The sequence below is a fragment of the Lolium rigidum genome, chromosome 4, assembly GCF_022539505.1.
Source record: "Lolium rigidum isolate FL_2022 chromosome 4, APGP_CSIRO_Lrig_0.1, whole genome shotgun sequence".
Classification (NCBI taxonomy): Eukaryota; Viridiplantae; Streptophyta; class Magnoliopsida; order Poales; family Poaceae; genus Lolium; species Lolium rigidum.
This window is the reverse complement of record NC_061511.1, coordinates 51,219,162-51,231,347: the sequence shown is the minus strand read 5'-3', so window position 1 is coordinate 51,231,347 and position 12,186 is coordinate 51,219,162. Positions and strand designations below refer to the sequence as shown.

At 45.9% G+C, this 12,186-nt stretch overlaps 2 protein-coding genes across 2 annotated transcripts; one reads left to right on the top strand and one right to left on the bottom strand.

The window, feature by feature from the left end:
* The first annotated feature begins 4,913 nt into the window (after window positions 1-4,913).
* On the top strand, window positions 4,914-8,308 carry LOC124708158 (soluble inorganic pyrophosphatase 4-like). Its single transcript, XM_047239846.1, has 9 exons — window positions 4,914-4,968; window positions 6,312-6,459; window positions 6,549-6,577; window positions 6,829-6,894; window positions 6,986-7,093; window positions 7,262-7,327; window positions 7,411-7,531; window positions 7,814-7,895; window positions 7,997-8,308. The coding sequence occupies exons 2-9, from the start codon at window positions 6,321-6,323 to the stop codon at window positions 8,037-8,039; spliced, it is 654 nt and encodes a 217-aa protein (XP_047095802.1). The 5' UTR covers window positions 4,914-4,968; window positions 6,312-6,320; the 3' UTR covers window positions 8,040-8,308.
* An 810-nt stretch (window positions 8,309-9,118) lies between these two features.
* LOC124708299 (histone H2A.2.2-like) lies at window positions 9,119-9,751 on the bottom strand. The gene is made up of 2 exons (XM_047239982.1): window positions 9,487-9,751; window positions 9,119-9,395 (listed from the first exon to the last, which is right to left on the bottom strand). The coding sequence occupies exons 1-2, from the start codon at window positions 9,688-9,690 to the stop codon at window positions 9,141-9,143; spliced, it is 459 nt and encodes a 152-aa protein (XP_047095938.1). The 5' UTR covers window positions 9,691-9,751; the 3' UTR covers window positions 9,119-9,140.
* Between the last annotated feature and the right edge of the window lie 2,435 nt (window positions 9,752-12,186).

The following is a 12,186-nucleotide window of genomic DNA, read 5'->3' as shown; positions in this document are numbered from 1 at the left end:
GTTCTCCTCTGGAGACGGCCCTGTTGTGGAACGTGCCGATGATGGATCCGTAGGAGCGATCGACATCAGTAGGTTCAGGCGTCCGGGTTCTAGTGGGCTAAAGGGCTCTGCTCCTCTAGCGCCTATGTGGTGCTAGTTGAGGCTGTCGATGTCGGAGTACCCCTCTGCAGAGTGTAAAAGTGTGAATTTCACCCCTGTGATTCCCGGGTTGGGAAACTTACTTTCATGTGTGGCACCATGCATTTTTAATATGCTTAATACATTAACAACATGTTATGTTTTTCAAAAGTATTTATATTTTATAATTTATATGATTGTGTATAATCGGTTTGTTGAGTATGATTTGTCGTACTCACTCAGCTCCCCTATGTTTTTTTAGACACAGATGTTGTTATAGTGGAAGACCTCGACGATCGAAGTTTAGGCTGGACCAGCGGGTGGGAAGCGATGTAGAGAATCTAGTTATAACTTCTTTGTAATTGTAAACAAAGTTGTAAAATATTGAATAGTTGAGCTTCTCGAGATCCACTGTGCTGGTTTTAAGCCTGCAATTTTAGCCTTGCGCGAGTATAAGCCTCTCGGTTTATAGGCGCGCGGCGGCTGTCTCGTCTAGGCCCGGTCTCGGGGCGTGACAAAGATGGCGGTTAGAGTTTTAGGCTAAGTCGGTGGGCTTAGGTCTGTATGTACTTCTTGTAATCTCCACAAATAATACAGTTGATTTTCATTATAATTCTACATGGTATAAGATTAGTTCCAATCTTAGGGCATGGCTCCACCGTCCACCCCACCACCATTGCCGTCAGGCGGCTTCTTCGAGTGGCGCGCTGCCGTCGCCGCCACCAATCCCGCTAGCTCCGCCGCGGCACCTTCATCCTCTGCTCTCTCTCTCTCTCTCTCTCTCTCTAGCCCCAACTATCTCTACCACCATACACTATGCACATACTATCTCCGATGTCAACCCCTAATCCCAATTACTATAGATCTTCCAAAGCACAACTACTACCATTGGCACCATCTCTTCGAAGTTCATCCGACTGCTGCAATCTCCTGGATCATGTCGCCGTCACCTCCGTTCCCCAATGGGTGTCCACGGAGATATTCAACCTTGTCTTCCGCCACGTTACCAACGCCGCCGCACTCTGGGCGGCCCTTCGCCAACTTTTCCAACAAGACAATGTCGACGCCCAAGTCAACACCCTTCACACGGAGCTCCGCAACACCATCCAGGGTGACTCTCAGCCTCTCAGGTCGGCGTCTACTGCCAATGGTTGCAGACCATTGCCGATGAGCTTCGCGAGCTTGGGAACCCTATCAACGACCGACAACTCATCAAGGTCCTCCTCGTCGGGCTCAGCGAACACTTCATCCTCATGATGCGGCCACCTCCCTCCTTCGATGAGGTCCGCTCCATGTTGCAGTGGGCTGGCCGCACCATCGCCTCCAAGGAGTCGCGTCCTCACGCCTTCGTCGCTGCTCCACGTCCACCACCCCCTCTAGTGCCTCCACCACCTCCGGTGCAACCTCCCTCCGGATGGCGCCCGAGTTCAAACTATCGCGGCAAAAACCCGACATATAGGCCGCCTCGCCCACCATCCGCATCAGTGCCCTCCTCTAGCACTACGCCACCACCTACCAAAAATGGAGCAATATGACATCAAAAAATAACGTAGTATTTTAAATTAAGATTTTAGATGTTTGTAGGATGCATTATTGGGTACACCAAAATGGAGCAATATTTTCATGTAGCTCAAATTACAAAGTATTTTAAATTACTATTTTAGATTTGTAGGATACATTGTTGGGTACATCAAGAATATATTTTTTACAACTTTGAAACCATAAAATTATTTTATATTTTGACTAAGCATGAGAGTTCGGGAGTCATGAATACGTAGACTTGTGTTTTCCCCGGCCAGTTTTTGCGGCATTACAAATAACATGGTGGCTATGAGGTCAGCCATAAAGTGGACTCTACAACTGTCTAATACACTGTTAAGTGGTCATTAAAGCGTTTTGCAACATACTACTCATAGAGTTACTGGTTTATGCAAAGAAAATTTTGAGTCACTTGTATGTGCAACATCCTCCCCAAGAGTTGCTGGTCTTTCCTCTTGATAACTCAATATTCATAAGACAACTCTCTAGCTCCATTTTTTTTTGCCAAGAAACAAGTTATTCGTTTTATTCTCGTCGCCTTTGTCGCGTGTCGGAGAATTAGAGTGTGTCTATGTATCATCCAGAAATGAGTCGTATTTTTTTATTGCTTTATAGGTTTTTTGTACTGCTGTTGATGGTTATTAAAATATCGGTGGAATTTTCTTGATAAAAATAAGCAAAGCTAGAGCTAAAATAAGGGATGTAGCTTCCAATTTGGATTTAGAATTACAGCCTGAACAATTAAGGCGAAGGGGCCTTCATGGTTTAATCTCTCATGTTCTTTTTGACTATACGCGGTATTATACCGTGTACGCACGTCGGTACGTGGCAGTTTGCGGAAGCCCGTCCGTGGTTGGTTTCGACTTTCGAGCTGATGGCACACTGGCAAGTATATGTACGCGATGGTAGGTATACGCACCGACTGGACCGGATCGATCGATCGACGGGGATCACTGGGACGTCTTGGCCACGCGATTCGCAAGCACGAGGAAACCTCACCGGTTTTGGCGCGCACCGACGCATCCGTCCATGTGTCTCGCTCGAGCATGGACTGCGCTGCACTGCAGGCGTAAAAAGCGCACCACGTCTCGCCCGCTGGACGTCGCAACCGACTGACGAGCGGGACCGGACACCGACACACAGTCCTCCGCGCGCCAACGTCCTGTATTTCTTCACAATTTTACCGCGGACCTTTTTTTACCAAGCCAAGGACCCTAAATATCTAGAAACCGCATTATACTACTATTCCCGCCCATTCATATTAATGTATCTAAAACTAAAATATATATCTACATACATTAGTTAGTGATAAGTAATATGAATCGGAGCAAGTAGATAGAGTGGTGGGAATACAGTTTACAAAGAAACTGCACATGAGCACGAGTGCTTTCAGTTTTTAAAATATTTAAAAATTATGCATATGTGTTTTAAAAAATCGTCACATTTATTTCATGAATACATACACATATCCTAAATACTCGCGTGAATTTTACGTAGAAACTGCATTGTATTTTAAGCTACAGAAAAAGGAAAAAATGTGGCTACGCTCTAGGGGTTGATATTTGTTAGAAATTAATCTTTTTTGTATAGCTCAAAATACAACATATATTTCTCTAAAATTCCTACTGTACCTTTGAAATGTTTATATGTATGTGGGTATTTAATTAAATTTTTTTGGAACCAAAAATATGGGTTTTTAAAAATCAGGATCACTCGTGCTCATTTGTGAAAAACACTTTTCGGGTCAGAGCAGTTTACCAAACAAAAAAAGGTCTCAAAACTAAGAAAAATGAAAGGCATTCATTCTCCGAATATGCAAATTGTGGTTGGGTCCTTCTCCGCACTTTGTTTCCAAAAATCTACCCCCACGCCCTTTTTTACTTACCCCGCCAAACGTTTGCCTAAGTATCATTTGTTGTACACTCGGCAAATAAAACATATCCGTCGATTGCCGGCAACCAAAACAATGCTCTGTTCCTAAAATTTTGAATTTTTTCAAGTTTTATTTATCACACCATTTGTCAGTTGAATTTCCGTATGTCTGTTACGACAAGGTTTAGTACAATAAGCTTTGGCTGGCCCCGATGGGAAATTGCCGAGGACGTTGGTGAACTTGGGGCTCATTCGAGTGCTTGTGGCTTTCGTTAGGTGGCACGTGGCCTTTTCTATCATTTTAATCAGTTTTACGTTTATTTGTAGTGCTGTTGAAGACTATGAAATGGATTGGTGGAGTGTGAGGGTGCGGTGGAGTGGGAGGCCTGTCTCACGGGAGCCTGTGCGGTACGTTGGCTGGTTTATTTTTTTTGCTCGTTATATATACGGTGTAGGCCCGTCGGTACGTACGTGGCAGTTACCACCAGCCCGTGGCTGCTTAATTTCCAGCTGGTGGCACGTATATGTAAGAAGAAAAAAAAGAGGCTGCTGGCACGTACGTGTCCGCCTACGCGCTGGTAGGTAGTATACTACTACGTTGTGCTCTGAAAGCAGCGACTGGACTGGGTCGATCGGCCTGGATCATCGGAACGTGTCGGTCACGCGATTCGCAAGCACGAGGCGGGAAGCCTCACCGGTTTGGTGGCCACGCAACGGGCGGCGCGCACCGACGCATGTGTACATGTTGTGCACCTGCAGTGGATGGAGCCGTAAAGCGCACCACACGAATCCGAAGCCTGCGCGGCGCGACGTCGCAACCGACTGACGAGCGGGACCGCGCACCGGCTCGCCTGACCGCAGCGCACCGACACCGACCGACGCGCCAACGTTCAGCTTTTTTCACCAAAAAAAAAGAAAAAGATAAGCTAAAATACGATCCCGTCCAGCGCGCGAGCTGGGACGTTGCTTCCACGCCCAGGTTCGATAGAGGGAATCATCTGCCGCGACGCTGCGACCCCGACCGACACGCTCCCTCGCCGTCCGATCCGCCAGCCAACGGACGCGATCGGCCCGGAGACATATCCGCATTTCACGTTCCGGGATGCCGTGCCGAATCGCGGAAACGCCCCTGGAAACCGAGAGATTGGCGACACCATACTAGCCGGTAGACCAGGCGAGGGGCCGTTCGCGATTACTGCCAAACGTCCGGGTTTCTGCCGCGAAACACGGCCGTCTTTCTCTGAGGGCGCGCGCGCGGCTTTAAATGGCGTCAAAAGAAGCGCACCAGTGCAAGCAGCAAAGCCAGAGTCAGCAGCAGTAGCAGAGAGAGGAGAGAAGAAGCGGAAGTACGATACGCACGCAAACACCTCCATCTCCTTCCTCAGCCACTCTCCATCAGACGGAAGCTAGGGTTTCCTCCAGTCTCCAGATCCATCCCAGGTTCGTTTCTCCTCCTTCTTATCCCCTCGCCGATGTTCCGTCTCCGGGGACGAGCAGCCGCGCAAGCTGCCCGCTTGCTACTGCCCGCAATGGCTGCCTGCCGATAGGAGATGCAGCAGCAGATCCAGCATTGCGGTTCCATATATACCGCACCCGTTCCTACTCTGCAGGCCAAACTGCTGCTGCCTGTCTGCCTGCCTGCAAGTTTATTTCCTCTGGTTTCGGCACCTGCTTCAGCGCCGCCGCCCGCGCGCCTATGCTATCATTGCCGTGCCCGCATTTCGGCCAGCGGCTTGCGATTGAATCTGGTTGGCCCAACTGAAATGCGCGCGTTTTGGGGCTATACGTGTGTGTGTGTGTGTTAAGCATTCGATTCTAGGCAAATGCTACAGCCGTTGCTGCTTCCATCGTTATACAGTCCGCGTCACGCGCGTTCAGAGTTCGGAGTCTTGTGCGCCACAGACTTCCGGTTCCACGCCTGTGTTACACCAAGTCTTTTACTACTTACTTGATACTGATTTCTATATAAATTTGCTACCTACTATCTGTTACTCCTAGAAACTGCTTATACAACAACAAGAAAAGTAAACGCCTTCAGTCTTACTTATTAATGGTTGGTTTCTAAAGAATAAGTCAACAGCCTAGCTTACTGATGGTTCGTACAGAAACAAAAGTGAGCTCATTCTTCTGCTAATCAAAACATTTGGCACCGAGTTTTGAGTAATGGCAAAGATAAAAATATCCTAATTGCAACAAAAAAAACGTGTTAAATCCCATTTGATCATCTAGAGTGCTTGTCAATCATTGCTAACTTTTCATACCCACTAACTAATCTGGTGGTTAATACGAAATTCTTGTCCTGCAAATAAACCTTTTTTTATCCCTACTTGTAAACTGAGCGGTGTGGATTAGTACTAGTTATTTTATATGTACATAAGCGTGTTGATTTGATTGCTGACCACTCGATCAGAACAACAACATGTAAGTTGTCCGTACGATTAGTCATTATTGACAATTTGTCTATGATTTCTGTTGTACAACAACTGAAAAGGGCACTAAGATCTATCATACAGGGAGACAATGAAAACCCAACCTTCCCTGTTGAGTTCCTGCTTTTTGGGGGGAGTCAAATCCATTGTTTAGCTGTCGCTGTCCACATAGTTTGCCAATTTGGTATTATTTGACATTATTAACTTACTAAAAGATACATGGAAAACCAATCCTTTTCAAGTTCACATTCTTCCATCTTCTGCCATGGCATTAACTTACTTCTGCCGGGATGGGTTTAACTGCAACTTCTAAATATATCTTTCTAAAAGAACAAAAGTTGCAATCATTGCCAGGTGTTCGTGATGGCTCCTGCTATTGAAGCAGTGGACAAGGTTAAGGTGGCGAGCGCACCTGTTAAGGCTCCTGTTCTCAATGAAAAAACGCTGTCATCCATGACCAGGAGACCTGGTTCAGCGCATTCTTGGCATGATCTTGAGATAGGTATTTCACTGCTCATGTTTACAAGAAATCAATTTCCTTGTTTCCCTCTTTTCAAAACTTATAAATCGGACTGTTTCGTTTTCGTGCAGGGCCTGATGCACCAACTATATTCAACTGCGTAAGTCCACCATGATATATTCTCACTGATTTTTCTCCCGTCTAAGTTTGTTCTATATGTATGCTATAAGTTCATGTCAATAGCATAGCTCTTTCTTAGTTGAAAAACAACGACTCCACATCATACGAAATATATGGTCATTTAAACCACCTCTGTCATTTTGAGCTTTTAAATTTTGTTTGTCAGTTATCCAACACATGCTCAGGTGTTCTGGACCACGGACTAAAAGTGGATGCTATTTTGTTTTTCAGGTCATTGAGATACCTAGGGGCAGCAAGGTTAAATATGAACTTGACAAGAAAACTGGGCTGATAATGGTAAATCATCGCTATTCGTTTCTTTCTCTTATGTTGAATCTCTCTTCTCCAATGTTCTTATGGTTTCCGTTGGTTATGTGCATGTGTGCAGGTGGACCGTGTGCTTTATTCGTCAGTTGTGTACCCTCATAACTATGGTTTCATTCCCCGCACATTGTGCGATGACAGTGATCCGATGGATGTGCTAGTTATAATGCAGGTATGTCTTTAATACCTTGCCCTTTATGAACAGAAGGTCGTGCTTTATACTGTTCAATCTTTTAGTTGGTTGTATAATAATTACAGTGTGCATTCACAAATCTTTCCATTCATCACTTGTACTCTTGTTCAGTACAGTGTTTAATATGTTTTATCTTCGCTGATACAGGAGCCAGTTGTGCCAGGCTGTTTCCTCCGTGCAAAGGCCATCGGCCTCATGCCTATGATTGACCAGGTTTGATTTATAGTTTGCTTTCATCTCTCAGGCCTGCAGCCAAAGAAAGGATAGATCCTGATTCAAGTACATTATCTGAACAGGGAGAAGCAGATGATAAGATCATTGCAGTGTGTGCTGATGACCCTGAATACAAGCACTTCAATGATATCAAGGAGCTCCCACCTCATCGCTTGGCTGAGATCCGACGCTTTTTTGAGGACTGTATCCTTGTTCATTCACTTGTATTTCGAGCATTCCACACAAAAAAATGTTTGCTTACTTTGGTTTTACTTGCAAAAAGTCCCCGAAGTGTGAGCCTGCATTTCAATCCAGCACATAAAAATTTGATGGTCTACTAGTACATGGTTATGTGCATTTGAAGCTCATTTATAGTTGATGGCTGAAACATGGATCTTATTAAACCAATTTAGGGTCAAGGCAATGCAAGTTTGGTAGTGTATGCCTCCTCTTAGATCGAAGAGTTTCTTTAACTGAGACATCCAGACAAGAAGAATGAGAACAAGGAGGTCGCTGTGAACGACTTTCTGCCCGCCACCGCTGCTTACGAAGCCATTCAGCATTCCATGTGAGCATTTTTTGAATCCTCACCATGGTTGTGTTATACATGGTTTGTATCCTCTACTGGTGTGCCAAGCTTACACTGACATTTTTGGTGCTTTTTGACAGGGATCTGTACGCTACTTACGTTGTGGAGGGCCTGCGGAGGTAGACTGCTGCTTGGAGGCCTGGCTCGGTGTGTTGCTTGTCATCCCCGGGACTGGGATGATGTTGACGAAACCTTGGATAACGAGATAATATCGCCTTATGAACAGTCCTACCGTTGTATTTTGTTGTACCACCTTGCAATTAGTAGTTAGCACAAGAAAGAGTGACGAAATATTCTTTTAGTGGCCTCAGTGCCCGTATGTTGTACCCTTGATGTTGATTCTCTTGGCAATTCAAGTCAGGCATGAAATATTCATTTTCATGGTAAGGAAATTCATTTTGTCGTGTAACCTGATTTGTTTGCGTAACACAAATGTCCATGGATAGCCCCTGGAACTAACCCAGAGCAGAATGGCAGAGATTCTGGCACATGATTCTGTGAAAATCAATTGACATCAAGCACGAAGTTGAGAACCTGTTGATCCAGAAGCAGAAAGCAGTGGCAGATCTATTTGCAATCAAGATACTGTCTTGACTGACCGTCTCCTTTAAATTAATAGTTCGCACAAGGGTGAGGAAATACTCTTCCCTGGCCTCGAATCCCCAAGTCCTGAAACTAAGCCAACACCCAAAATGATGCAAATACTTTTGACCCACAGGAAGTATATTGACATTGAGCAATCGCCCACTCATGAAATTTGTACTAATTTAGAAGAAGAAAGTAACAGTAAATTCAGTCAACAAGCTCAGATTGATTTAGCATGTAACCAACACAGTTTATTTGCAATAACAGGAATACAGAACTCAACAGAGAAATCAGTACTGCACTTCAAACAATGACGTGTGTAGTTTAGAAAACGGGAAGGAAGGCCCTTCCCCTTCATTGAAGATCCGTTTGTAAAATTATCTGCAGAGATCCATCAGGTTGCCACGATTCAATTGCAAAAACGAAACAAACTGCAGTGAAAACATGACTTGGACGGTTCATTCATAAGACAAGAGGAAGCAAGGAGCTTCCTCATTGCACACGGTTACATAGCAACTGAAAGGGAACTACTTCACTAAACACAACCCAGCTAAACTACAGTACAGACTTAATTAAAGCACTGAGTACACAAGCACAGCCACAGGGAGCCTAGTTCATCGTCATCAACAAAGTCCAGATCTACGCCTTGGCAGCCTTCTTGGGGGACTTGGCCGCCTTCTTGGGCGACTTAGCAGCGGCCTTCTCGGCCTTCTCGACGGACTTCTTGGGGAGAAGCACCGGGTTGATGTTGGGGAGCACACCTCCGTGGGCGATGGTGACGCCGCCGAGCAGCCTTCCGAGCTCCTGGTCGTTGCGGATGGCCAGCAGCAGGTGCCTCGGGACAATCCGGGACTTCTTGTTGTCCTTGGCCGCGTTGCCTGCCAGCTCCAGAACCTGTAACACAAACAATATTCGGCGCCGTCAGCTCGTGCTGTCGAAATGGAATCAGGGAGGGAGGAAGAGAGGGGAGAAGGGCGGGGCTTGCCTCCGCTGCGAGGTACTCGAGGACGGCGGCGAGGTAGACGGGGGCGCCGGTGCCGACGCGCTTGGCGTAGCGGCCCTGCTTGAGGTAGCGCCCGACGCGGCCGACGGGGAACTGGAGCCCGGCCTTGACGGAGCGGGTCACCGACTTCTTCCTCGGCCCGCCGAGCTTCTTCGCCGAGAACTTCTTCCCCTTGCTGGCGTCCATCTCCTTGCTGCTTGCTTGCTCGACTTGCTCCGGCGAGCGGCGAGAGAGGATTTGGGTTGGAATGAGATTTGGTTTGTGTTTGAATGAATTTGAGCTGCCGCGTCTGCTTTTTTATAGCTGCGCGGGCTGCGGGGGATGCGGGGGATGCGGGGGCGATCCGCGTGACATGTGGTGTGTGCCGTTGGATGGAGCGGAGATGGACGGTTGGGGTTGGCCTGGTTCAGCGCATCTCTAAAGAGCACTAAGCTCCCAGGGTTCTGCTGGCCTGTGGTTGCTCGTGACGTGTCACTGGGTTCGGTCCCACCTGCTAGCACGCTTTCCATTCACCAGCTTCGAGCGAGGTCGGTTTCCTTCTCTTCGAGCCTGGCTTCCTCTCCTTCGCACACCGCCACCGCTCGGCCTGCACCGACCGTCACCGCGCCTCCCTGCGTGTTCGCCTCGACCTCCGGCTCCATCTGGAACACCAGTGGTCGGATGAGGCTACCCTGCCAATCTCCCTCGCCAAACAAAATCAGGCGGCAGAGGGAAACCCTAGGGCGGTCGGCGGCCGGGCGGCTAGATTGAGGTCAACCATGGTTGCCGATGATTGCCGCAACTGGTGGTATCAAGGGCCGCTGCCATGCCTAGAAAGGTGTTAGAATTTCCCGCTGAATTCCCCATTTCTTCTCTTCACCCGTAAAAAAATCCCCTTCTAGATTCGATTTTGTTTATTTTGTTTCTATATATTTCCAATGCTTAGGATTCTTCTGATGTGTAGCCAGTGAATTTCAGAGGACGGGGATTTGAAGTAGATGTCCGTTTCTGTGAAGCCAATGGCCTCCACAGGTTAAAGAGTTGGAGCGGCGGGAGCATCTTAGAGATGAGATGGAGATGGAGAGGACATGAGCACACCGCGGCTTCGTTACGAAGTTGACCGCGTGTGTATGTCCGTATTGCGTCGCGTCCGCCGTTGGTACGGTTCGTCCCTCGCATTGTTGGAGGGCTTGCACGGCTGGCTGTCACCAAGAGCTCTACAGGCCCAGCATGGCGTGCAGTGTGACCTTTGGTGATGGTGAGCATGGTTGTGAGCATATGCAGCTTGTGTTACTCATCCAACGATTACATGAACTGGTGCCTCATTGCTTAGGCCTTCTTCTCCTCGCGCCACACAACTTTTGTGTGGTAAGTTAATTGGTTGTTTGCTTGTTGACATATATGCTCATGCTGCATAGCAGGTTGTGTAACAAAGGTTCTTTAATGTCAGGTGATTGACTTTTTGTCAGGTTATTGAATTTTAAATTTAAAGGTATGGTCCTGCTCTTTTTTTTCACCCGAGCATTGTAGTTTCTCTAAAGTTTACATGCATGTAAATTTGTAACCATCTTTGAACTCTCCCTTAGATGTTTTTCTTGTGAAGCATGCAAGAAAAGGTTATATTAGATAGAAGGAATGCTGTTCTCTAGAAACTGTTGATGATCATAGGGGAATGCGTAAAGGAACCTACACCTTAATTCTATGGATATATGCATAGTAAACTACACTTGGTGGGACAACTTTACTGTATTTTATTGACTGATGACAAATAAAAATGTACACAGCGCACTCTTTCAAGATGCAAGTAATTCTAATGGAATCTGCATTCCAATAAACATCAAGTTGTAGAAAGTAATATCCTCTGTATGATTGTTTTTCCTGAAAATTGCACTTACGTAGCACACCAAAGGAAGACAAGAGATTGCGGAGATAATTGTTTCCTCTTCATAAATGAGACAGTTACCTTATTTTATTTAATCTATATGCACATACAAAATTATGAATTAGCATCTCCTTGTTTCATCAATTTCTAGAGCTACCAAGCTATATATTTATTTACGTTTTGTATAGGATTCATATATTGCAACACAGTTTGGCAGTTGGCAGGATGCTGCAATGGATTTTTTTTACTATGGTGAGTGTTTGATTCAGTTAACCAAGAGTAGTTACAATATTGTTAGTTTTTTTATATATTTGAGCTAGATCTGTATATCAATAAACGTTAGAGAAAGTAGCGCTCACAACTGCAGTCCTACATGTATTAATTTTGTATGTCCTTTTATGTGAGAAGCGGTTAAGACAGGTCAACCTCAACAAATTTTGCATGACTACTAATCAGAAAGAAACAGTGGGAGTTGTCACGACTACAACTTTATTATGTTCTAACAAGAGGATATAACCAGGCTGCAGTTACTTACTAAAGCTTGGTTGTGCCTAGGGACATGCTATATTAGTGCTCATGTTTCTGTGCTGGGTTGGTTTGATCTGTCTTGCTATGAAGGTGATCCAGGTAGAAAATATTTGGTCTTCCATCCTATAAGATTGTTTGTCACGATGTTGAACTGGCTAATATGTCTGGTTATTGCATGTTTTTCTGCTACAAAAATATGGTTTATGCTCTGGAGATGATGCAAGTAGAAGATAATTGATTGTGCGTGCTTGTCATACTGTCCAATTGCTTAGTACTTTGGGACGCTGCATATT